The sequence below is a fragment of the Erpetoichthys calabaricus genome, chromosome 2 (assembly GCF_900747795.2).
Source record: "Erpetoichthys calabaricus chromosome 2, fErpCal1.3, whole genome shotgun sequence".
Taxonomy (NCBI): Eukaryota; Metazoa; Chordata; class Cladistia; order Polypteriformes; family Polypteridae; genus Erpetoichthys; species Erpetoichthys calabaricus.
Genome location: NC_041395.2, coordinates 38,678,338 through 38,705,012, shown reverse-complemented (window position 1 = coordinate 38,705,012; position 26,675 = coordinate 38,678,338). Strand labels below are relative to the sequence as shown.

General features: G+C 39.8%; 1 protein-coding gene and 1 non-coding gene across 2 annotated transcripts; one reads left to right on the top strand and one right to left on the bottom strand.

Annotated features, from left to right (window-relative positions):
- The first annotated feature begins 11,777 nt into the window (after positions 1–11,777).
- Positions 11,778–25,985, top strand: LOC127526557 (G-protein coupled receptor 4-like). Its single transcript, XM_051922332.1, has 2 exons — positions 11,778–12,051; positions 23,102–25,985. The coding sequence occupies exon 2, from the start codon at positions 23,749–23,751 to the stop codon at positions 24,673–24,675; it is 927 nt and encodes a 308-aa protein (XP_051778292.1). The 5' UTR covers positions 11,778–12,051; positions 23,102–23,748; the 3' UTR covers positions 24,676–25,985.
- On the bottom strand, positions 19,778–19,850 carry trnat-ugu (transfer RNA threonine (anticodon UGU)). The gene has a single exon. It is a non-coding gene; the product is annotated as a tRNA-Thr (tRNA).
- Positions 25,986–26,675: the final 690 nt, after the last annotated feature.

Below are 26,675 nucleotides of genomic sequence, written 5' to 3'. Positions count from 1 at the left end.
TATTTAGAAAAATGTAGTTCTGAGCTTAATCTTGTTACAACTTAAATCGTTATTAATTTCTTATAATTTCCGAACCATTTCAAAACGGTCAGAAAACTGTATGCTTATCCCATTTCTAAACTTAAAATGGGTTTATCAAGTCCCTCTTTACTGGGACCTGTTCTAAACACAACTGAGTTTATTATCTCACTGTATCTCAGTTATAGCAAGAAGATTCTATCTCTTACTAACTTATAGGGGGAAAAAAGACTATACCATTGTCTATGACTGTATAAGAAATTATGTTCTATTCAAATAAAACAAACATTAATATGAGTTTAACTCAAAACGTTAACTTTCTAAAATTGGGCTAATAAAGTCTGCCTAATCTATCCTAATCTAACCTAATCCTGAAGCCAAACATATACAGTGGCAGCAGTCCTAAACAGACTACCTGTATCCGGTTCTATTCAATAAGGGCACGCACAAAAAGGCAAGCTTCAAAAGGGCGACCTCAATTGGGCGCGGCGAATAAAGGCGTTCGTAGATAATTTACATAATAATAGATAGATAATAATAGTGGATAATAATAAATAATAAAATATCTACATGGCATTGCACATAATCTACAGCTTCAAGTGTAACACAACAAAGAGTAAGAGCAGAAAACAACGAAATATAGAGAGCTTTAGAAATAGTTCGTTAGAAGTTCATGCATTAATTAATTGGATATTTTAATATTCTTGCTTTCACCTTTTTATATCTTCAATCATTACCTTTATCTAATAAATTTTCTGTAATAATTTTGTTGCGTTTGCCTTTATTCGCCGTGCCCAATTGAGGTCGCCCTTTTGAAGCTCGCCTTTTTGTGCGCGCCCTTATTGAAGGATATCCTCAACCCTAGATTCACAACAATGCAAAGGATGATGAACAGACCTCAATAATAATAATAATAATAAAGGCATTTGCTCACTGCCATTTTAATACTCACTTACAGGAACCACTGATAGCAATGAAAGAAGCAATGAGAAGGAAAATAGAAGAAATAAAGTCTAGCCCAAAGTGTCCCTTAACGGAGTAGGCAGGTCAAAAAATGTTTGGATCACAGTAGAGACAACCACTTTACCACTGTGTCAAAAGAGACTGATGGGAGGTGCAGGGTGTTAAGGATTATAAAATATATAGTGTGTCCATTATTAGTTAAGCATACTTTTACTGTTTACTGTACAACAAGCTACTATTCAAGGTGCTGATGCAGAGTTTTTCAGTAAGTGGACGTTAGTCCTAATTGAGCAGAGGTGGTGTAAGTTTACTTTGTTCTCCCCCTGACACCTATAAAGAAGTCAGACTGACTGAGGATAGTGCTCAGCTGACAGTGCTGCCTGACGGGGCAGTGAACACGAAAGCTCTCCATCTGAACTGTTACCAGGCTGAGCACCTCAGTATGTTTCATAACTCTCTGAGCTCAGAACACTCCTCCATTGACCCTGTCTCCTAACCACCGGAGTATTGCTTCTTGGTGGTATCTTATTTTTCAGGCTGGGCCCTGTAAGGCATTCGAATTTCTGAACTCCGACATTAAGCCTGACATATGAGTCATGACTGAGGAGCAGACTCTACCACAAAGCGATTACTACACTAAATTCTATAATGAAATCATACACCTCATTGGCATAATTGTGAAATATCATATTCATCATTGCTGTTTATTTAGTTATAATTTTTCTTAACTTGCGCAATAGTTTTAGAAAAACTGTTTTTGCGTCTGCTGAGGATTGTGTAATGTGTGAGCTGTCTATGTGAGAATATTACATAGGTGGGTTTTTAAAAGTATAGTTTTAACCATCGTTTCAGGCAGTTTAAGGGAATCTCATTGTATGTGTTATGCAACCACAATAAAGGAATCTTATCTTATCTTATCTTATGAGAGCATATTGCCTCAGGAACTGAAACATAACGCCCTTCACTAGCCTGTAGTACTTTATGGTAACACCTCAATGTGGCTTTTGTCTGTTTTTAGGCAAGAATACATCCAATGCATGCTGGACAGGTTTTCCTGTAAGAGCCCCTCAAAGCAAACACATTTATGAGCAACAGAGATGAGTGTATAAAACTTTTATGGCTTCCGGGAGTCTAAAGGGTTTCCAGGTGAATCATATTTTAAAACTTTCAAACCCACTAGTGTACCAGGAGTGTTAGTGTAATATTAAACTTTGTATACAGTACATGTGTTTTTCCGTATTTTAAGTTTTTTGATATAAATATTTAATTTTCAGATTTATTTATTATTTAGACTAAGTTTTAAAAAGTTTAATTTCAATTTTCTTTATTTACACAATGCCATCAGGACATGTCATGTGACACATTTGTGATGTCATAGAAATGACCTTGTAAATTTGTGATGGCTTTTCTATGCGCTTTCACCTGGTGGATTCACTACATCTTGATTCCCTTTAATGCAGTTAGCTTGTTTACCAAGTAGTCCCTAGCGTTAGGATTGTTTTCTGGTTTCTGACTTTTTTTTTTGCCTTGACTTCACCTTTATGTCTTCCCCTTTGACTCCTGGTTGCTTGATTGTTTTGTTGATCTCCTGGTTTTTGCCACCCCAGACTACAACTCTGTCAAGGAAATCTTTTCCTGCTCTTATTGTTACTCACAATAATTGTTGGACACTTCACATGTCTCTTAACTCTCAAAAGGCCACAAATTGTCAAAAAGGATTGGGCAGCACCCTGCAACAACTCAATATGCCTCAGTTACAGAAAGCATGCATTACACTAAGTAAAATGATGCCAAACAAAGATATGTTACAATTCTTTGTGTTGTGGACTACCCAGGCTGGCACTGCCTGCTGAACCTGACACAGACAAGCGTGGGACACAAGTTCAAGGCACACACATTTTATTTTTTCTCTTTTTCCTCGTGGGAAACGCCTTCCCCGTTTCCCACAGGCACAACACAGTCCAAAGCACAGCACAAACACAATACATTCTTTTCCTTCTCTTTCTCTCCTTTCGCCTCCACTCTTCTGGTCAAGCTTCCTTCGTCTTCCCCCTCCCGACTCTGGCTTCCCGAGTAGGGGCTGCTGGCTCCTTTTATAAGGCACCCAGAAGTGCTCCAGGTGCTTGATGATGTATTTCCGGCAGCACTTCCGGGTATAGCAGAAGAACTGCCCATAAGGGCTCAGCAGCTCCTGCTGCAGCATCTCCTGGCAGTGCCTGCAGATCCCAACAGGGCTGCACCAGGGAGTCCAAGGCACTGCTGCAACCCAGTGGGGTTGCCATCTAGCGTCCCAGGGGAGGTAACGCTTTGGCCACGCTTGCTCCCCCTGTCCTACCAGTGTGGAGGCGTCCTGGCTGGCCATGTTTTAAAAAAATTGCTGAGCATTCATTTCAGCTTCTTATTGTTTATAGCTGTTTCCATTTTGGGTTTTCTGAAATGACATCATTATAATTAATGAATTATTGTGCCGTTTCTGTTGCTCTTTCATTTTTTATGGGTTCAGCTACAGTATGCTGAATTGCCATCGCTACAATATGGTGTCAGTTGGCAGAAAGCATGGTTCAGCAAATACCATACTTTACAAAATTGATGCAATGATATATCGGACACGTCTTTATCCAAGTTTGCAGATACCCTCAAAAAACAATCCTACGTGTGTGTGTTTGGCTCTAGCTTCCTTGGTTCCTGCTTCTTTGGTTTTTGTCTTCTTATAACAATTCTTTGATTGGCATTTTGGTAGCAGCATACAGAAAGACAGATCTCTGATTTTAACTTTGTTATCGCTGAATGTTTCCTCTTCCAATATTCCCTATTTCTCAATCAGCTTTTCTTTGATCATGGCATAACATTAAACTTTTTACTCAATATGACTGACCTTGAGATGAGTTGTGGCGCAAAGTAATTGAGATGTAAAGGACCTCCAAAAGCAGATGTCAGAAAATATTTCTCTGCAATTAGGGGATATCCTACATCAATTCCAACCAGTAGCTTCTACCAGTACTACCACGAGTAGCAGAAGCAGCAGTTGTAGCAGTTTATTACAACATTCCCTCCCCATTTGTGCAATATGCAAGGAAGCCTAAAATGCTGTTGTCTTAGTCTGTGCAGAATACAAATCCAGCTGCCACTTCAAGCTTATCCAGCTTATAAAGCCTGTATTGCATACATCAAGACCTTACCTACTGAGAAACACCTTGAATGGGCAACAACTGTATTCAGTATGAATTATTCTTGTTACTACTCCATCGATACATTTGTTAAAGCATTTCATAATGTATTTGATGTGCCCATTCAATCAGAGGTGGCAGGTAATCAGATCCAAGAATTTAAACATAGGAACAAGCCCGTAAGTGCATATATAATTATGCTGTCGACTGGTGAAGACTGGGATGAAGCATCCATAATATCAGTATTTACAAAGGGATTAGTAACTAAAATAAAATTCAAAATGGCTACCCAAACATGTTGGGTGATGTATATGATCTGGCTCAAAAAATAGAGACCAATATTACTGAGAGGAGATTAGAATGCAAACATGAGCGAGAGGGTTGTGAAAACACTTAGATTTTAAGCAGACGCCGAACCTAAGGAGATCAGAAAGACGAGCATCAGATTTTCATGGTGGTGAAATTACCCTCAGGAAAATATTGACTAAAATCTCTCTTATTACCGAATCCGGTGGGACAGCAGCCCTTGTCCACCTTGGCATTTCTGCAGCTTTTGACACCAATGACCATGAGATCTTGCTGTTGTGGCTTGAGCATCTGGCGGGGCTTAATAGGTCTGCTCTTAACTGGTTCAGGTCATATCTTACTGATTGGCACTTTTCAGTGACTTTCAATTCCTACTGCTCCTGTTAAATGTGTTTTTCCTCAGGGGTCCATTCTGGGTCCTGTTTTATTTTCTATTTAACTTCGTCCTATAGGAGCTATTTGTGTGAAGTTTAATGTTTCTTTTCATTGTTATGCTGATGACACGTAAGTCTGAATTCCTGCATGTCAGCTGCACAGTTGTCTTGTAGAACTAAGATCCTGGATGGCTGACAATTTACTCAGACTTAATCAAAATAAACGGAATTGCTGATCGCTGGTCCTCCTACCAATGATCAAACTGGTTTTGAACTCCCTGGCTCTTTCTCAGACTTTTGCAAACCCCATTTTTGGAATTTTGGGATTATTTTTGACAATACCCTCTCTTTTGAGAAACATAAATTCTATGGTCAAGAGTTGCTTTTTCCAGCTTTGTCTTTTAGCCAAGGTTAAGCTTTTTATCTCCTAGGGATCTTGAGAAAGCAACTCATGCTTTCATCTTTTCTCAGCTTGATTACTGTAACTCGTATTTTGGGATCAGCAAATCCCTGATCCGTAGGTTCCAGTTGGTCCTGAATGCTGCTGCTCATTTTTTGGTCAGGGCAAGAAAGTTTGATTTGGTATCTCCAATTTTAGCCTCTTTACACTGGCTACCAGTTAGTTTCTGAATTGATTTTAAAAATTTGCTGCTGGTTTTTAAATCAATACATGGGTATGCTTCCACCAATTTATCTGAATTATGTTTTTCATCAGCCATCCAGAGAGCTTGTATCTACTGATCAGTCATCTTTTGTTGTCCTTCATACTAAGTGCAAAACTAAGGGGGACAGGGCTTTTGCAGCTGCTGCACCTCATCTGTGGAATTCATTACGTAAATACATTAAGGAGTCACCTTCAATTGAACTGTTTAAAAGGAGACTGAAGATGCATTTCTACTCTCTAGCTTTCCGTGACCTTCAGTGATTCTGATTGTCCATCCTTATAGTCATTTGTTTGCTTAAACGTAATGCTGGTTTGTATTATGTTTTATTGTATTTTATTCTATTTATATTTTATTGTAAAGCATTTTGGCTACAGGGTGGCGCAGCGGTAGTGCTGCTGCCTCGCAGTAAGGAGATCTGGGTTTGCTTCCCAGGTCCTCCCTGCATGGAGTTTGCATGTTCTCCTCGTGTCCGTGTGGGTTTCCTCCCACAGTCCAAATACATGCAGGTTTTTGTCCCTAGCGTGTGCTTGGTTGTGTGTGTGTTCCTTGCGGTGGGCTGGCACCCTGCCCGGGGTTTGTTCCTGCCTTGTGCCCTGTGCTGGCTGGGATTGGCTCCAGCAGACCCCCTGTGACCCTGTGTTAGGATATAGCAGGTTGGACAATGACTGGCTGACTTTGGCTACAGCATTACTGATGTTGTTTTAAATGTGCTCTATATATAACTTGACATTGACATTAAAAGAATGGCATACAAACAGCGCAATCCTATGATTGATTGGTCTAATAAAAGCATTGTGGCTTGGACTCATTTCTACAAAACTCATTTTATTTGCACTATCAGTCCATCAGTTATATGTGGGAATGTGATACTCACATCGCGTTGCTACCATTTGAATATTACAATTATATTGATGTGTTTAATAAGAAAAAAGTGTTATAACTACCACTTCATAGGAAATATTAGGGCTGTATTAATTTATTAATAGATTAATTTCTTTAAGGAATGATTTACACATTGTTTAAGCAATGAAATCTTATATCAAAGAAAATTGATAAAATGGCTTTATTAGATGGTTCAATGGTCCAGCTGAGGTGGATCAGTGTTAGGCTTACAGATGAAAGTGCAGAATAAATGACGGGGGCTTTGGTCCATGTATTGACTACTAAGAACTACATGAAATTACAGGCAAGAATAGCTGCCCTCTTCACCTAATTTCCACTGTACTAAATCAAGTTAGAGGATCAACAGTATTTACTAAATTATACCTACAAAGAGCTTATAACTATATTTGTATCAAAGCAGGAGATGAATGGAAAATGACATTCAAAGGTTAAATAAAGAAGATTGGATTTCCAAACAGAAATGAAAGGCAGTCTGGAGATTTCCAAAATCTTTGCCCCTATTGAAGTTCAGTCAAAAAGCCTCTGCTAAAAATTAGAAAGAGAAACACCAAATAAGAAACATTTATGGCAAGAGGGGAAAGATAACCAGTATTTAGAGGAAAGAAAACTGGAAACTGCAGACCAGAATGCAAGCACTGGAGGGCACTCCCAGAACAATTGTATATAAAGGTCTCAAGGACCGATTGTGTACCTAAGTGACAATAAGGATCCTCAAAGAAAGATAAACGTTTTTGGAAGACAGAGATTTTTTAATAAAATTTGAAGGGATCAAAGCACATCGATATCTGTCGTGTACACAGTGATCAGCAGGAGAACATCTACAGATCACGTTTCTTCATCTATCCTAGTCCTGAAAGTTGCATGAAGCATTCCTTGAGGACACTGGGAGAGAAATGAGAGAAGTCCACCATGATTTGAAATCAATAAAGTCTGTTTCTTCAGATTTGCTTTCCAAAAGCAGTGAAAATTTCTTGTTTTATGAAGTATGATTCACTAAAAATGCTCAATTATTGTTGCCGCCTCCCTTCCATGATTCGAGGAAATAGGCAGAAACTTCGAGTTACAGCAGTTTCATTCGTGGGAATGCGGGAATGAAAAATTGTCCCAGCCCGGGAATGGATTCCCTAGTTATCATTGCTGTAAAATCACAACATTTATTCATTCTGAAATGTAAACTTCTACTCCCCTCTGGGAATGGGTGTAAGACATGAAATGTCTGCTTCTCCTGTCTTGTATCCTGGGGTAGGACCCTAGTCAGACTTTTAGTGCAATTCTGAGGAGTAATTCTGAGATGCTTGATAAAAACAGACGGTGGTCAGTCATGTAGCATTGACAGCTGGTTTAAAAGATGGTGTGCAGTTCCTCTACAACTTGCAAATTATACATCATCTTGTCTCACCAGTGACTGCTGGCTGCTCTGGCAGGTTGTAAATCTTTGTTTTTGCACCCCTTAAAGTTAGTTTGTCATTATTTTGCATATTTATTTTGTTTTTATTTATATTTATATCTCTTACTGTTGACATCCCAACACCACCATTTTGTGTTCATCCTGAGGGTTCGCGGGATCCCCTCGAGGTTGCTGGATATCATGGCCGGCCTGTACACCGGTACTGTAGGTGCTGTGCAGAGAGGAAGCAGGACCTCTGTGTTTTTCCCAGTTGATTCTGGGGTTCGTCAGCGGTGTGTTCTTCCTCCTACTCTGTTCAATGCTTGAATGGATTGGGTGTTGGGTAAGGTCTTGGGGTCCAGCAGCTGTGGCACATCTGTTGGTGAAAAAAGATTCACGGATCTTGACTTTGCTGACGATACTGTGATCTTTGCAGAGTCAATGGAGGCTCTGATCGGGGCACTCGAGAGACTGAGCGAGGAGTCTGAGTGTCTGGGCTTGCGAGTGTCCTGGATAAAAACCAAGATCCAGGCCTTTAATGACCTCTTGGGCACAGCTATCAGCTTTGTGTCTGTTAGTGGAGAGAGTGTCGACCTTGTTGAGAGGTTTACTTACCTTGGCAGTGACTTTCATGTCTCTGGTGACTCTTCCTATGAAGTCAGTAGATGGATTGGGAGAGCATGGGGGGTCATGAGGATGTTGGAAAGGGGTGTGTGGCGCTCCCGATACCTATGCAAAAGGATGAAGGTCCAAGTCTTTAGAGTCCTGGTGCTTCCTGTCTTGCTATATGGTTGCGAGACATGGATGCTATCCAGTGACCTGAGACGAACACTGGACTCGTTTGGTACTGTGTCTCTCAGGAAAATCCTTGGGTACCGTTGGTTTGACTTTGTGTTGCTCATGGAGTCCCGAATGAGGCACATTACCTGTATTGTGAGGGAGCATCAGTTACGGCACTACGGCCATGTGGCACCTTTCCCTGATGGTGATCCGGCTCGTAAAATCCTCATTGCTGGGGACCTGAGTGACTGGACCAGGCCAAGGGGTCGTCCACGTAACATCTGGCTGTGGCAGATAGAGGGTCATTTCCGGAGGGTGGGACTGGACCGCGTGTCTGCTTGGAGGGTTGCCAGCTGGGATCCTGAGTTTATTCTTTGTGTAGTTGGTACGGCAACGCTCTGTACCAGTGCATGCTCCCCAACATGACTTGACTTGTATTGTTATAAGACTTTGGTATCAAGCATAGGATTTACTGTGGTGCTACGTGTGACCATAACTATTTAGAACTACTTCCTCACACAACTGTGTTTGACTTGTCCATCACACACCTACCTGCACATTACACTTTATATTTCTATTCTGTTTTTATACTTTATGCTGCCTCTGTTACTTATTATCTATCTGCTACTTATTATTTATGTTTATCTTTATACATTGGTTTTGTCATATATAGTTTCTTATATATTTGACCATTTCCCGGTCCAGTTCTCATTCTCTAACTGAGCATGTTTAGCTCATTTATAACATGGAGTCCTAAATAAGCCTAAGCTCTTACCTGAAGATGACATCCAAGTCCGCACTGAAGGACTCCAGAATAGCATGCATGTTGTTCAATACTCTACTGAGCCACTTAAGTCAATGTCACATTACGTGACTTCTAGTTGTTAGGCACACCACCCTTGCTGTGTGCTGTTACAGATCTCGTAGTGGGATCGTGTCAATTTACACGGCTGGATATCGTTGAGCATGTCAAATTTCCAGTTTTTTTCGTCCCTTTCTTGTGACAGCCTGACAGAGGTGGTGCTGTACGAAGAGTTAACAGCTGCAATCTCTGCCCTTTTATTCCTTTCTTCCATTCTGTCATGGTGCGTAAAACACGAGACATCAGACAGACAAGCTTCTATTCTGTTTGTCAAGTCAGAAACAGTAGCGTATTCTTTATTCCTCGTTGCTGCACTATACACGTTGTACTTCTGTATGAGCATTCGTTGGTTGTCAGCTGCCATGCACAAAGAGCCCACCTCTATGACTAAAGATAAAATCAATCCTGTTTGATTCTTTCAGAGCAAGTCATGAAATAAACTGCTCAAAAAAAATTAAAGGAACACTTTGAAAACACATCAGATCTCAAAGGGAGAAAAAACCAAGCTGGATAGCTCTACTGATATGAACTGGCTAATGTGTCAGGAACGAAAGGATGTCATATCATTTGATGGAAATGAAAATTATCAACCTACAGAGAACTGAATTCAGAGACACCCCGAAAATTAAAGTGAAAAAATGATGTGGCAGGCTAGTCCATTTAGCTGAAATTTCATTGCAGCAACTCAAAATCGTACTCAGTAGTTTGTATGGCCCCCACGTGTTTGTATGCATGCCTGATAACATCGGGGCATGCTCCTAATGAGAAGATGGATTGTGTCCTGGGGGATCTGCTCCCAGATCTGGACCAGGGCATCACTGAGCTCCTGGACAGTCTGAGGTGCAACCTGGTGGCGTTGGCTGGACCAAAATATAATGTCCCAGACGTGTTCTATTGAGGTCAGGCGAGCATGGAGGCCAGTTAATGGTATTAATTCCTTCATCCTCCAGGAACTCCCTGCATACTCTTGCCACATGAGGCCGGGCATTGTCGTGCACCAGGAGGAACCCAGGACCCACTGCACCAGCATAGAGTCTGACAAAGGATCCAAGGATTTCATGCCAATACCTATTGGTACTCAAGTTGCTGTTGTCTAGCCTGTAGAGATCTGTGCATCACTCCATGGATATGCCTCACCAGACCACCACCAAACTGGTCATGCTGAACGATGTTACAGGCAGCATAACATTATCCATGTCTTCTCCAGACCCTTTCACATCTGTCACATGTGCGCAGGGTGAACCTGCTGTCATCTGTGAAAAGCACAGGGTGCCAGTGATGGACCTGCCAATTCTGGAATTCTATGGTAAATGCTAATCAAGCTCAACGGTGCCAGGCAATGAGCACAGGGCCCACTACAGGACGTCGGGCCACCTTCATAAAGTCTGTTTCTGATTGTTTGGTTGGAGACATTCACACCAGTGACCTGCTGGAGGTCATTTTGTAAGGCTCTGTCAGTGCTCATCCTGTTCCTCCTTGCCCAAAGGAATAGACACTGGTCAGTCCTGCTGATGGGTTCAGGACCTTCTATGGCCCTGACTAGCTCTTCTAGAGTAACTGCCCATCTCCTGGAATCTCCTTCATGCCCTTGAAACTGTGCTGGGAGACACAGCAAATCTTCTGGCAATGGCACATATTGATGTGCCATCCTGGAGAAGTTGGATTACCTGTGCCTGCTCTGTACCGCTCATGCTACCAGTAGTGACATTGACCGTAGCCAAATGCAAAACGAGTGAAAAAACAGATGAGGAGGGAAAAATGTCAGTGCCCCCCACCTGTTAAACCATCCCTGTTTTGGGGGTTGTCTCATTGTTGCCCCTCTAGTGCCCCTGTTGTTCATTTAATTAACACCAAAGCAGCTGAAACTGATTAACAAACCCCTCTGCTACTTAACTGACCAGATCAATAGCCCACAAGTGTCACTGACTTGATGCTATACTCTGATTAAAAAGTATTCCTTTAATTTTTTTGAGCAGTATAGTTGGAGTGATTTGCTGTGTATGTCAAATTATGTGTCTGGCTGTAACAGGAGCCTGCCGCCAACTGCCTCTAATTTATGATTATGTAAATGAAGACTAGAACTGAAAAATTGAAGAAAATGTCGTCTAATGTGACATGGCCTTTATGATGCTGTGAAAAGGCATGTTTTCAGCTGTTACATGCACAATGCATGTGTGCAATTAATATTCTGTAGTCCTGGTGACATACAGCAAATAAACCAACTTTAAAAATATTTAGTCCATACTCAGTGAAACTGCAAATATTTTTATGGTTTGGTTTACCTCTTACTTTGCATAGGGTCTGTTTCCATAGCTAGTAGACTTTGGCTTGTATGGTAAAGGCTAGCATTTGTTAAATCAAACATGTGCCTGTGTGATACCATATTGCAGTGGAAACAGTTTTACATACCGTAACCCTGACCAATTCCTCTCTTAACCTGCCGCCTACACAGAGGAGTGATGTTCTGCAAAAGCCTTCAGTGCACAGCGTGAGGCTCATCTGAGGAGGAGCACAACCTTTAAAACTGTTGAGGTCAGTAGAAGAGAGAGCCACCGACACAAACGGAATGACATTCACTGCGGCTGTCAGATGTCAGATGTGTGTTTGCCTGATCAGAGCTGCACAGGTAAGTAACACGTAGTGTCTTTAGCAGCAGCAGGCTGCAGTTACTGTTTTTACGCTGGCTTTCTCTTTCTGTTAATTGCAAGAGACATTTGGCTTCATGGTTCTGTCTTGCTTGTTTCTGAACACTTTTGAATGAACTGAATTAGACAGACTATACATACTGCAGCCAGTAATGAGCATCTACTTTGAGTCTGTAATGGAAACTCTTGGCTTCTCCTCTTCTTTTATATTTTGCTGCTTAAAAAGAGGTGAAGTGTAATTTGGTTCTCAGGTAATTATTAGCAAAAATATCTTCATTATTTAGGAGATCACATTTCCCTGCTCACTTACAGTCAGATGACTTAGTGGAGAAGAAAGAAAGGACACCATTGTGAAGAACAGGAGATAAATAACATTTTGCCAGTTGTTTTATAATAGAATTTTAAATATAAGAGATAACACAGTAAAAAAAAAGAAACAGTGACCTCAAACAGGACAAAGATTATGAATATTTATGAGAAGAGTGAGTTAAAACACTACACCAAACAGGGCTTCAGCTGAGGACACGCTATAGCCTCTGCTTTCCAAATTCTCTGGAAACAAAACTTGTACCTTTCCATGTCTGGGTTTGCCTGTTTCTGGACTGGACATTCATCAGATATAAGCAGGCAACCAACCTGGGGGCAGTTCATAGACAGCAACCAATCTGACTGAATGACTTTAGGACTGGGAAGGAAACTGGAGTAACTGGTAAAACATCTTGCAGAATCTTGCAGAAGAATGGAAACTGAACTGTTACAAGGTGTGAGGTGTTACACTTCTGCATGCTCCCTTCTGTATAAACACGGGCTGAAGGTTTAGTGCAGGGGTCCTCAATCAGGTTAATGAAGGGCTGCAGTTTCCTAATTAGAGGAATGTCTTTACTGATAATGAAACTTGTATTCAACTGTATTGCTTGTTAGTGTTTTCATTCATCCAAGACAAGTTACAATTTACATTGTAGATTTTCCTTTTCAGAGAAAATGATCCATATGTGTTATTGACTGGAAGAGATTTGCACTTTGTTGTCTTTTCCTTTTCTCTTTCATTTAATTCTAAAACATATATTTACAAAGATACTTCATGATGCCTATGGACAGTTCTAAATGGAACCAAGTTAGCTAGAGAGTTGGTGGTTTCTTTGTGAATTTTATTTTATTGTGTCTTGATCCAGGCCTGGAGGGATACCCAGGTTATCTGGCTCCCTTACCTAGGCTAAGGGGCAAGAGATGTGGAGGCCTTGGTGACCTTAATGGTCCACCCGTCAGTGTTCCAAAATCTCTGGTCCTTTCACCTGGTGTTGAGACTATAACAGGTGTGATTACCTATTGCAGGCCATTGTCTCACATCCTTAACCCTGCTTAGCCCTTCAAGATGAATAACCCCCCCACCTGTACCCTTGAGACCAAAAAATACAGTAAAAGAATCTTCACCAAATTAATATTAACACCATTTAGCATATTTATCCATCCATTTTCCAACCCACTGAATCTGAACACAGGGTGACGGGGGTCTGCTGGAGCCAATCCCAGCCAACAAGGCAGGAACCAATCCTGGGCAGGGTGCCAACCCACCGCAGGACACACACACACACACACCAAGCACACACTAGGGCCAATTTAGAATCGCCAATCCACCTAAGCTGCATGTCTTTGGACTGTGGAAGGAAACCCATGCAAACACAGGGAGAACATGCAAACTCCACACAGGGAGGACCTGGGAAGCAAACCCAGGTCTCCTTACTGTGAGGCAGTAGCGCTACCACTGCACCACCCAGCATATTTATTAAACCACAAAAATAAAATACAACAGTTAAAATATTAAATGCAGAATGTAAGCAATAGAAAAATAACATTCTTACAGCAGTTTAGCAGCAATGACACACTTACAGGCATTCCTCTCTATCTTGAAGATGTTAACTCCCTCTTACAAATTTCATTCTGTTTCTATAAGAAACTATTTTGTGCCCTAGTGCTCAGATTTTCCCCTTTATTGATTCATTTCTTGTCCCACTCACGACTTTTTCTTCTGAGATGCTGTACCACTTCCCTTACGTTTGTCATTTCATAATGTACCATTTCAAAAGATCAGCTTTCTCTTCTGCATTTGTTACATGACTAAAGATAAAAACGACAGTTCATAAGGTCAGCTCACTGTGCTGCACTTCACAAGGTGTGCTTTTTAACTGACATTAAAAACCCCTCATGTTCAGAGAATTAATCAAGTGACAAGTTTCTCAAATTGACAGCCACATCATCACCAGAAAATTTTAGTATTTTGTTATCTGAATCTCTCCAATCCACCCCTGGCCTGATTTGGTTTTTTAGGCAGAGCTTTTACTATTGAGTGAGGGTACTCTGGTTTCTTGACAGTTGTTAATTGGTGGCTGGTTCAAACCTAATTTTAGATGATTAAAACCATAATAGGCCATTAAGAGTTCTGAATCGTAGCAAGTGAGTTAACTAAAATCAAACCGAGTAAACATATTGCTTTTGCAAAAAATAAATGGACTCTAATTAAGAAATTGGTTGGTGTGAAATCTGCAGGACCATGACTGAGGGACCCTGGGATCTGTTTCAAAAAGCAGAATTAGTGTCAAAAGCCAGTTTTAGCACATCAGGATTCACAGAAATGTCTTGAGGCAACTCAGGCCCCTTCTTTACATCTTGCCAGAAGAAGGGGCCTGAGTTGCCTCGAAAGCTTGCATATTGTAATCTTTTAGTTAGCCAATAAAAGATGTCATTTTGCTTGGCTTTTCTCTACATTCCTAATGGCTAACACGGTACAACACCCTAGTACTACAGAGATGTCTTAATAGGCAATATTCACACTTTCTTTCAGATTCCCTGTCAGCCGGCTGCTGCACTTTTCAGCACAAATATCAAAATGGACTAGCTATGGCATTTTCCATCAGATCGCTTCAAGTCGTGCCCAGACTTAATGCTCAATGACATAAGTCGCATTATTCAAACATTGTGAGAAATGTCAGGAGCTAAAAAGGAGAAGGGTTTCAAGCTTTATGTTTCAAACTATATCCACAATTACGGGGGTAATATCCATATGTATTAAAAACTTGTGTCTATTATGAACTTACATGTGATTACATTAAGCTTCTTTAAAAATACATAAATTTCAAAAATTAGTCATTAAATTTTATTCAGGGACAGGTTAATATCTACAGTATGTAAGCTTAATACTGCAATGGTGCTGGACAAGTTACATCAGCCAGGGATGAGTCACGAAAACAATGAGCTGGCATTGCATCATCAATAGCAGGAGCGCCTGTAAAAATGACAACGCTGCACAGTCACACATGCTTTTTCCAACTACTATAGCAGAAGGCAAGCAGTACTTTTAAGAATAGCGAGTCACCTCAAAGAGCCATGTAAGGAGCAGAGAATCAATCCATTATGGTGCTCGGTGCTGATGCTACAATACATAAAAACATGAGTCTGCTGAATGTCTTACCTTGTAAAAAAGCGAATGTCTCTGTTTGACCCAGCAAAATGATAGAAGATATCAAGAAGATGTGTGACCTCTGTCTGCATTAACCTGCAAGTCATTTACTACTTTCAGCAGTGCAGTTTCTGTATTGTGATTTGTTCTAAAACCTGACTTAAACATTTCAAGAAAAGAATGTTTACTAAAATAATCATTTCATTGACAAAAATTGCTTTTCTATAGAATTTAACTTAAAAAAGGCAGGATATAGAGAAAAGCCAAGCAAAATGCCACCTTTTATTGGCTAACTAAAAAGATTACAATATGCAAGCTTTCGAGGCAACTCAGGCCCCTTCTTCAGGCAAGATCTTGCCTCGAAAGCTTGCATATTGTAATCTTTTTAGTTAGCCAATAAAAGGTGGCATTTTGCTTGGCTTTTCTCTACATTCATAATGGCTAACACGGTACAACACCCTAGTACTACAAAAGGCAGGATAGAAATAGGTCTAAAGTTATTAAAGATGGAGGAGTGGAAATTATTTTTCTTAAGCGTGGGTTTAACTTTGCAGTCTTCAGATAGTCTAGGAAGCCCCCCGCATCTAATGATGAGTTAACAATGTCGAGTACACTATTAATTAGGACACCGGAGACGTCTTTAAAAAAGCCTGCTGGGAGTGAGTCAAGGACACAAGTGAAAGTTTTAGTTGAGAAATGACTCTATGGAGATTAGGTGACCCTATCTGAGAGAAGTAATTTAATTCACAAAAACAGTATACTGAGGTTCGACAGGATTAACTTTGGAGGGATATACCATAGTACATCTAATATTGTTAATTTTCTGTTTATAAAATGCTGCAAATGGTTTGCTAGAAGTCTTCAGCAGGCATTCCATTGGGTTTAGAAGATGATCAATGGCTGAAAAAACATCTTGGATTTCCAATATTATTTTTATTTATAATTTTACTAAAGTAGGACTGCCTCTTACGACAGACTGCCGTTTGTGTATTCAGTCCTATGTTCCTAAAGTATTTTGTACTGGATTGTTAGTTTAGTTTTTCTCCATTTGCACTCAGCTCTCTGCATTTTCTCTTAAGATCAGATACTCTAGGAGTCTTTCCAAGGGATTTTAGTGTTGGAGGATTTCTTAACTCTTTTTTCGGGGGCCACTATGTCTCACCTTAGCATTCAAATATTCTGCTTTACTTGTAATATTGCTGCCTGTACTAGAGTAAGCACTACGTTTAGGCTGATTATTTAGATTATAAGCAAACCTGGAGGCTGCTATGACATCAAAATAATAAAAAGCATTTTAGATGATAGTACAGATAAGCACCCACATATTGCTTAATGAAGCCATATATTTATTTTCTTTTGTTTCCTGGAGATAATATGTAGACACAAAAATTGGACCCATTTTCAGATTTTTGTATTCTTCTGAATTTGCTGTTGTTTGCATAAAAATGCAAAGCTAACAGTAGTTTTGAACTGCCATTAAAAAAAACCTGTTGTTGGCCTAAATTTACATGGCATCAAAAGAGTAAAACAAAATTTCATTTAGAAAGCTTTAGCCCCAAACAGAGAATAATATAAATGGGGTTTAAAATGGGATTTAAACTGGTAAGGACTTCTCCAGAACTCCATTATGCTTTAAGTCATCTACCAGTTAAATTAATGCAAACCAGACAATGCTATCTTTTCACTATTTTGATGCATAAACTGCACCCAGAAGATCATTTCACTTTCGCTTTAAAGTAGAACAACAAGCCATTTTTTCACATATTAGAGCAGATGGAAGTTTAATACATATCTGTCAAGTAACTTTGAAATTGCTAGCCTACAGGCAATAAGTCAAAATAAAATCAGTAACACATTAAAAAACATTTGTTTTAATATTAGAAGTATGAAGAGAGAAACAAACAATGAAATTGGGGTTGCTGTAGATAGATAGATAGATAGATAGATAGATAGATAGATAGATAGATAGATAGATAGATAGATAGATAGATAGATAGATAGATAGATAGATAGATAGATAGATAGATAGATAGATAGATAGATCATTTTTTCCAAGGGGAATTTGGCTTTTCACAAAGGCTCTTTAAATTAAAATATATAAATACATACATAAAAATATAAATACATAATGGATGGAATGACAGCTCCCCTGTTTACAATAACAACAATTAATTTGTTGTATGGCTCAAAATCACAAAAGGAATGCCTTTAAAGTGCTTTAAACAGGCTCCGTTTTTTGATAGCCCCCAGCCTTAACTCTCTAAGAGAACAATAAAAAACTTCCCCCAAAAAATCCTTATTTAGATATCACACACATAGACCAGTGACATATTTGACTCCCACCATTCCAATGTGTACATCATTGAGATGTAAGGGAAAGCTAAAGTACCTGGAGAAAAATCACCACAAACACAGAGAGAACCTGCCAGCCAACTCCACCCTAGAAAGGATTTGAAGTCGGTGTCCTAAAGCTGTAGGGCAGCATTGCTAATCACTGTGCTACTGCAGAGGGTCTAAATGCTGTTTCTTTACAGCTCTAGAGTCCCAAGTTCAAATACCTGCCTAATTACTGTCTATGTAGAGTTAGCACATTCTCTATGTCCTTACTGATTTTTCTGTTGGTACTCCAGTTTCCCCAAATCTCCCTAAAATGTCCAGACTAGGTTTACTACAGTGATTCTAAACTGGCCTAATGTGAGGGAATATGTGTAAGCACACCTCTGATAGACTAGAGTCCATTCCAAACCTGCTTCCAGCCTTGTTTTCAATGGCTATAGGATAGGTTCCAAAAACACCTGCCCAGCATCTATATACAGTACAGTAATCCCTCCTCCATCGTGGGGGTTGCGTTCCAGAGCCACCCGCGAAATAAGAAAATCCGCGAAGTAGAAACCATATGTTTATATGGTTATTTTTATATTGTCATGCTTGGGTTACAGATTTGCGCAGAAACACAGGAGGTTGTAGAGTGACAGGAACGTTATTCAAACACTGCAAACAGACATTTGTCTCTTTTTCAAAAGTTTAAACTGTGCTCCATGACAAGACAGAGATGACAGTTCAGTCTCACAATTAAAAGAATGCAAACATATCTTCCTCTTCAAAGGAGTGAAGCAAACAAATCAATAGGGCTGTTTGGCTTTTAAGTATGTGAAGCACCGCGGCACAAAGCTGTTGAAGGCGGCAGCTCACACCCCCTCCGTCAGGAGCAGGGAGAGAGAGAGAGAGAGAGAGAGAGAGAGAGACAGATAAAAACCAATACGTGCCCTATGAGCTTTTAAGTATGCGAAGCACCGTGCAGCATGCCGCTTCACGAATCAGCTGCACACAGAAGGTAGCAACGTGAAGATAATCTTTCAGCATTTTTAGACGAGCGTCCGTATAGTCTAGGTGTGCGAACAGCCCCCCTGCTCACACCCCCTACGTCAGGATCAGAGAGAGTCAGCGCAAGAGAAAGAGAGAAAAGTAAGCTGGGTAGCTTCTCAGCCATCCACCAATAGCGTCCCTTGTATGAAATCAACTGGGCAAACCAACTGAGGAAGCATGTACCAGAAATTAAAAGACCCATTGTCCGCAGAAATCCGCGATATATATTTAAATATGCTTACATATAAAATCCGCGATGGAGTGAAGCCGCGAAAGGCAAAGCGCGATATAGCGAGGGATTACTGTAACCTGTTTGGAAAGAATTGCATTCAAAGTTGGGAGAGCAGAATTAAACAGACAGCTACTTAAGCAAATACATTTCAGAAAATTAATGAATAGCGCAGAACAATACAATCGGTTAAAATGCAATTCTGTATATATTGGAACAGTCATGGTCACCATCCTAGTTTGGCATTAGATAGATAGATAGATAGATAGATAGATAGATAGATAGATAGATAGATAGATAGATAGATAGATAGATAGATAGATAGATAGATAGATAGATAGATAGATAGATAGATAGATAGATAGATAGATAGATAGATAGATAGATAGATTAATGAGTGATCCTCCTAAGGACGTCTATCTGCAAGTAAATGAAACCAGTAAAATGAGCAATGATTTATTAGGTCAGTGCTGGCTAGCAGTAAACAGCAAATGCTGTTGAGTGGAACTAAGCAAAGCACAAAGTGCCACAGAAACCCAAAACAGCCTCTTCTAATGAACTTCTGGAGAGTTTTGAGACTGAAATGTTAACTTTTATTTTGTTAAACTATTTGAAAGATGGTAACTCCGTTTTTCTTTTTTTTAAAGAATAATAACTAAGGCCCCAGCGAGAATTGAACTCACGACCCCTGGTTTACAAGACCAGTGCTCTAACCACTGAGCTATGGAGCCTCATGTTTCAAGTAATGACTCATGGGATCATCTAATGTTTTTAAAGAAGTTAGTAAGGATCCAGTTTTGCCAGTTTTTTTAAATTAACCTATCTATTTATTTATTTTTTAAGAGTGTATACACATGGTACTTTTATAGATTTGTGTATGTCATTTATATATAAATAGAGTTGGCACAGAGTGGTAAATATATGCAAATCCATTTTCGCAAAAAAGTCTCATAAAATGAATAAACATACAGTTTATTTATTTTTAAATATTTTAAAATATACGGCAATGTAACACCACCACTTTATTAATCCCAAGGGCAAATTCACATACTCCAGCAGCAGCATACTGATAAAAACAATATTAAATTAAAGAGTGATAACAATGCAGTTATAACAGTCAATAACTTTGTATAATGTTAACGTTTACCCCACTGATCTCCTCAGTCTGCCAGTGGAGCAGGAAAGTGACAGCAGTCTGCCGCTGAAGCTGCTCCTCTGTCTGGAGATGATGCTGTTTAGTGGATGCAGTGGATTCTCCATAATTGACAGGAGCCTGCTCAGCGCCCGTCGCTCTGCCACAGATGTCAAACTGTCCAGCTCCGTGCCTACAATAGAGCCTGCCTTCCTCACCAGTTTGTCCAGGCGTGAGGCGTCCCTCTTCTTTATACTGCTTCCCCAGCACACCACCGCGTAGAAGAGGACGCTCGCCACAACCGTCTGATAGAACATCTGCAGCATCTTATGGCAGATGTTGAAGGACGCCACCCTTCTATGGAAGTATAGTCGGCTCTGTCCTCTCTTGCACAGAGCATCAGTATTGGCAGTCCAGTCCAGTTTATCATCCAGCTGCACGCCCAGGTATTTATAGGTCTGCACCATCTGCACACAGTCACCTCTGATGATCACGGGGTCCGTGAGGAGCCTGGGCCTCTTAAAATTCATCACCAGCTCCTTGGTTTTGCTGGTGTTCAGGTGTAGGTGGTTTGAGTCGCACCATTTAACAAAGTCCTTGATTAGGTTCCTATACTCCTCCTCCTGCCCACTCCTGATGCAGCCCACGATAGCAGTGTCGTCAGCGAACTTTTGCACATGGCAGGACTCTTTATAAAGTAATAATTATTGATTGTGCAGTATGTCACCAAATTGTAAAGCTGTATCAGTAGAGACTAAATTGCAGATTGTAAAGAGACTAGAAACTGGAATAATAGCTTGGATCGGCTCATGGAGTTTGGGAAGCAAGTGCAGATGGTATTGTCTCAGACTCCAAGAGTGCGGCAGGCACTGGGCTGTTATGAAGTGGAGTGCCAGACATGGCAAAAGGAGATGTGGGGCCTCTAAAAATAGGCATAAATCGATTTTTACATACTGACATAGATAAAAGGGAGTGGGGGGAAAGGGGATGAGGAGGGGGATTTATGGCAGCACTGGTGCAATGGTAGAGAAAAGTTGCAAGGGTAAAAATTACACTCAATCTCTCTTTTTTTTTCCATTTCACAGCCATACTAATCCTAACACTGCTAGACTGCCACCTAGGGCTGGTCATCTACTCCACTGTTGATATTTACTTATGCACTCTTTGGCCTACTGTATATTTGGAGCACACTTTTTAAAAGATCTTGCATTTACCTTGGCAAGACAAAGTATGTAAACCCATTGAAATTACCTGTTTTCTGCATTAATTGGTCATAAAACATAATTTGATCTTTCTCTGTGTCACAAATTTTGACAAACACAATATGTTTAAGCTACTAACACACAACGATTATAATCTATCATGTCTTTACTGAACACACCCATCAAACATTCACAGTGTGCTGTGGAAAAATGAAGTGAACCCTTGGATTTAGTAACTGGTTGAACCAGTTTGGCAGCAGTAACCTGAAACAAGCTCTTCAGGTATGTTCAGAATGTTCAGAATGAAGTTTGGGCCATTCCATGTTAATGAACTGCTTCAGCTCAGCCACATTCTTGGGATGTCTGGCGTGAACAGCTTTCCTGAGGTCATTCTACAGTACGTATCTACAGGTAAGGTCTGAGCGCTGACTGACCCACTCCAAAAAGCGGATATCCACTTTGGAAGCCATTCTGTAGTAGGTTTGATGTTTAGGGTCACTGTCCTGCTGCATCTGCCAGATTCTACTGAGCTTCAGCTGGCAGACAGCCACACTGATATTTCCCTGTAGGATTCCTTGATAAACTTAGACATTCTTTTCTCCTTGATGCTGGCAAGCTGTCCAGGCCCAGATTCAGTAAATTCAGCAAGGCAGCCCCAAATCATGATGTTCCCTCCACTGTACTTCACCATTAAGTTGATGTTTTCAAGTTGGCATGCCATGGCCTTTTTATGCTATATATACTGCTGCATATTCTTCCTAAACAATTCATCCTTAGTTTCATCAGTCCACAAAACATTTTCTCAATAGCATCGTGGAGTGTTAAGATGGTCTTTGGCAAACTTCTTTCATTCAGTGATGTCTTTTTGGAGAGCAATAGCTCGGCTTCCTTCTTGACCTCCATGCCTGTTCAGTATTTTGTGTGTGGTAGGCATACGAACAAAGATGTAATCAGTTCCAATGATTCCTTTAAGCCTTTAGTTGTTACTCTGCTTTATTCTCATTGAACATTCTGCCTTGTGCCTAGTGAGTCTTCTTGTCTGGCACCCACTTCTAGGGAGAGCAGCCACAGTACTATAGTATCCCCATTTGTATAAAATTTCTCTAACTGTGGACTGATGAATGTCTAAACTCTAAGAAATTCCAGCTTTATTCAAATGAACAATTGTTGACCACAGATCTGAGAGTTTTCTTTTACCAGGCGTGCTTTGCATCAGCAGATGCTTCTTGTGAACAGCAAACTCGTAATGTTTGAATTTTTTTTATAGGTCAGAGTATCTCTAAAGCTGAAATCTTTTGCCATTGATTGAACTCCTGACTCCAGTTAGCTTTTGTTGAGATCATCAGCCCAGGGGCTCACATGCTTTTTCCAGTCTATACCTGCAAATGATTGAATGATGTGTTCAGTATGTATAAGAACAGTACAATAAGTTGTGTGTTATTAGTTAACACAGATTTTGCTTATTATAACTTAGATGAAGATCAGACTACATGCTAGACAATCTTTTAGACAATTTTATACATACAGTAAATGTGTTTCTTTCCAACATATTCACATACTTTTTCTTCCCACTGTACAGTTTATTATAAAACGGATCCATGTTTGTCAAGTAAAACAGCTGGTGATGTTGTGATTCCATGTCTTTCAGATGTGAAAAGAAAACAGTAATACCTGGAGAAGATCTAAGCGGACAGATGGTGAATGTACAAACACTGTAGAGACAGTGAACCTGGCTGAGATCTGAACTGTGGACACTCAATCTGTCAGACAGTACCTCTACCTGCTGCACCACCCAGCTGCCTGGTCTGCAAAGAACATTTAATAAAACCGTACGCAGCGTTTTGAATTTGGCAACCCAACCGTGATAAACATTTGTTTTATTGAGTGGTATTGCTTTCTAAGAATAACTTTTCAATACATTCTTGCCTCTACATGAGCAGAAAAGTTAATTTTTTTATACAACTGCCTCATTTAATATCTTAGTTTCTTTTTTGTAACTCAATGTTCCTTCAAGAATCTTATACTATAAAAGAAATGAGATTTAAAGAACACTTTCATTACATTAAATTATGGTATTTACTTCATCACCATAAACATAACATGGCAAAGGTAAAGTAAAGTACCCATAGATTTCACTGAAATTCCTTTTTCCTGAATACTTAAACTTTCATTAACTACCTTAGAACTCTTTAAGCGGATTATGTTTATTTCTGTTATTCTTATCTAATTTGGATCAAGCACAGAGACTCAAAGTAAATGAGAAAAACCACCAATCTGCAGTTCTGATCACAAATCATGAACAACTGTCACATCGACTTCAGCTCACACAGAGATCTTCTCCCTGGTCTCTATGGTGCCATCTTCTGCGTGGCTTTGCCCACAAACTGTCTGGCACTTTATGGCCTATACAAACTGCTTAAAGCAGGGGATTCTCTTCCAGTATATATGATCAACCTTCTTGTAACAGATATCCTTCAGATAGTCACACTGCCTCTGTGGATTGACTATTACAAAAATGATCATGTGTGGCGTTTTCAAGAAGTGACTTGTGCCATTTTTGGTGTGCTGCTGCACATAAGTCTCTTTGGCAACGTTGGATTTCTAAGCCTGATTGCTGTGGAACGTTATATAGCCATTGCTCATCCTTTGTGGTATAAGTATTTCCGGAGGCTGTCTAACGCCTGTATTCTATGCTTGGTATTGTGGGTTCTGTTCACAGGAATCAGCCTTGTTGTCTGGTATTTCATAAGAGGAAATTCAAAAAATCACCTCTGCTTTGAAAGTTACCCAGCAACAAATACGTTCTCCATTTTGTGTCTGAGTATGGCGGTTTTCTGGTTCCCATTGCCTCTTGCACTCCTCATCTTTATTTACATTCGCATTGAGAAGATCTTAAGAGGTTCACAGTCAGTTCCAGATGAAAACAAGAAGAAAATAAAATTCCTTCTCGTCACTATAGTGCTAATATTTATTTTGGTTTATGGGCCCTTTTGTACCACAGCTTTCATCAGATATGCTGGATTATTAATCGTATCTGACAAATGTCAACATGAGTCAAAAATGTTTTTTGCTTATAGATGTACATTTGCATTGCTCAGTGTAACAAGTCTCTTGGATCCCGTCTTCTACATATTAATCTCCAAAGATATTCATAAAGAGCTGCAGGAACTTTGCCCATTCATCTTTAGACGACTTAGGCCAGTGGATAACAGTATAGAATGAAAGTGATTTCTATTTGCTCCATGACGTTTACCTTTAAATCTACAAATATATACTGTAGTCAATGCCAAGATATATCATGGGATCTTGAACCGATTAACTACACGGGTACTACAATCTTCTGTATCATGGTATGCCTATTTGTATACGAAGACTTTATGGGAATCTGATTCAGAACTCAGGAGATATCTCCCAGTTTAAATGGATAACATACACTGAAAGACAACTAAGTAGGTTTGCATGTTTTTAATAAATTATTTAATAACTGGCAGTATGGCACATAGTGCTGTAAATTGGTCAATATACATGGAACAAGAGATATCAAAAGATTTTATAATACATATTATCAAGATGTAATAATTAGGACTTGCCTAATGTGAAAGCCGGGGCTGATTCCTACTAAGACAGAGAGATTTGTTTTCATGGTAACCTATTCTGAATGTGGACATACCCACTGGCTTTAGATCTTTTGCATTATAGTTGCTTTATAAAAAAAAATATTTCAATTGACAAGCCAAGGTATTCACAGCAAGTTAATGAAGTGTGAAACTAACCAAGAAAAAAAATATTTTGTATAACCCCACCTATGTCTGGTAATGCAATATTGGAAATAAGCCACAAGAACTTTAAGCCTGTTCTCAGCATACTGCAGAGGTCCATCAGTCACGTCTGATCAGAAGTCAGGATAAGAGCTGATTCAGCTGTAGATTTACATGTTGTTACTCCTGTGAGTAAAGACTACAACCAGAACTTTGAAAAAAATTAAAAGTGAAGACGTGCATTTAAGACAGAAATGAGGAATCTGGAAAAACTACAGAGTCATGTTGTTGAAGAAGAAACCTTTAAGAGGTATCTGGACACGATATTGGGATAGTTTAGCTATCAAGAGTCAAACATGAATATTTAATTAGTAACCTTGGGGATTTCAAATCTAGTGCCTTATTCGGCACACTTGATGTCTGTAGAAAAGATAAGTGACTCTTCAATGTTTAATAACAACGGACTAAAGGCAATGTGTAGCCTACATCGAGCAACTTTAACTTTAATGCCAATGAGATATTTTGTGTGGATCATATCAGAACAGCTTCTGCCAGAGATTACACACAACTTCGGTTGAAATCAGTATGCATGTTTTGCAGCACATGACTCAACAGATGCTCTCTTAGTCATGCTAAAACACTTGTGGCAAAATCAAAGGATACTCAATGTCTCCATTACAGATTTTAGTAGTGCGTTCAAAACAATTTAGCTGAATCTACTGAATGGGGGGTGGGGCGATACGGTGGCACAGTGGTAAAACTGCTGCCTCGCAGTAAGGAGACCTGAGTTTGCTTCCCAAGTCCTCCCTGCGTGGAGTTTGTATGTTCTCCCCATGTCCTTCCGGGTGCTCCGGTTTCCTCTCACAGTCCAAAGACAGGCAGGTTAGGTGCATTGGCGATCCTAAATTGTCCCTTGTGTCCCTTGCGCCCTGTGTTGGCTGGGATTGGCTCCAGCAGACTCCTGTGACCCTGTGTTAGGATATAGCGAGTTGGATAATGACTGACTGACCGACTGAATGGGAAGCTAATAGAATTTGAGAGTGTATCCTTCTCCAGGATTGCCAATTTGGTAGAAAAATGAGTGCTGATTTTTTCTATGATTACACTGTTTATGCTTTAATGATACTGCACCATTGGGGTCTTTAAAAACCAACAGTTCATCCCAGTAATGTTTTAACATTAAGGTGTTACATTGTATTTAATGTTGAATGTATAATTTAAGTTAAATTTGATGAAAACAAATCATAGAGGTTAGAAGAAAAATAATTGTACTCACTAAGAACTCAAACAACTCAAACAAATGGACAATAAGTGGAATCATATTCTTTAAATAACTGGGAATTCAGGTCAACGATCAATTGATGTTCTGATTGTCATTAAAAAGGCACTGCACAAACAAATTTAATGGTTTCAATGTTGACTGCTCTGTTTAACAAATGTTCTATGCAAGTGTTCTGAAGAGTG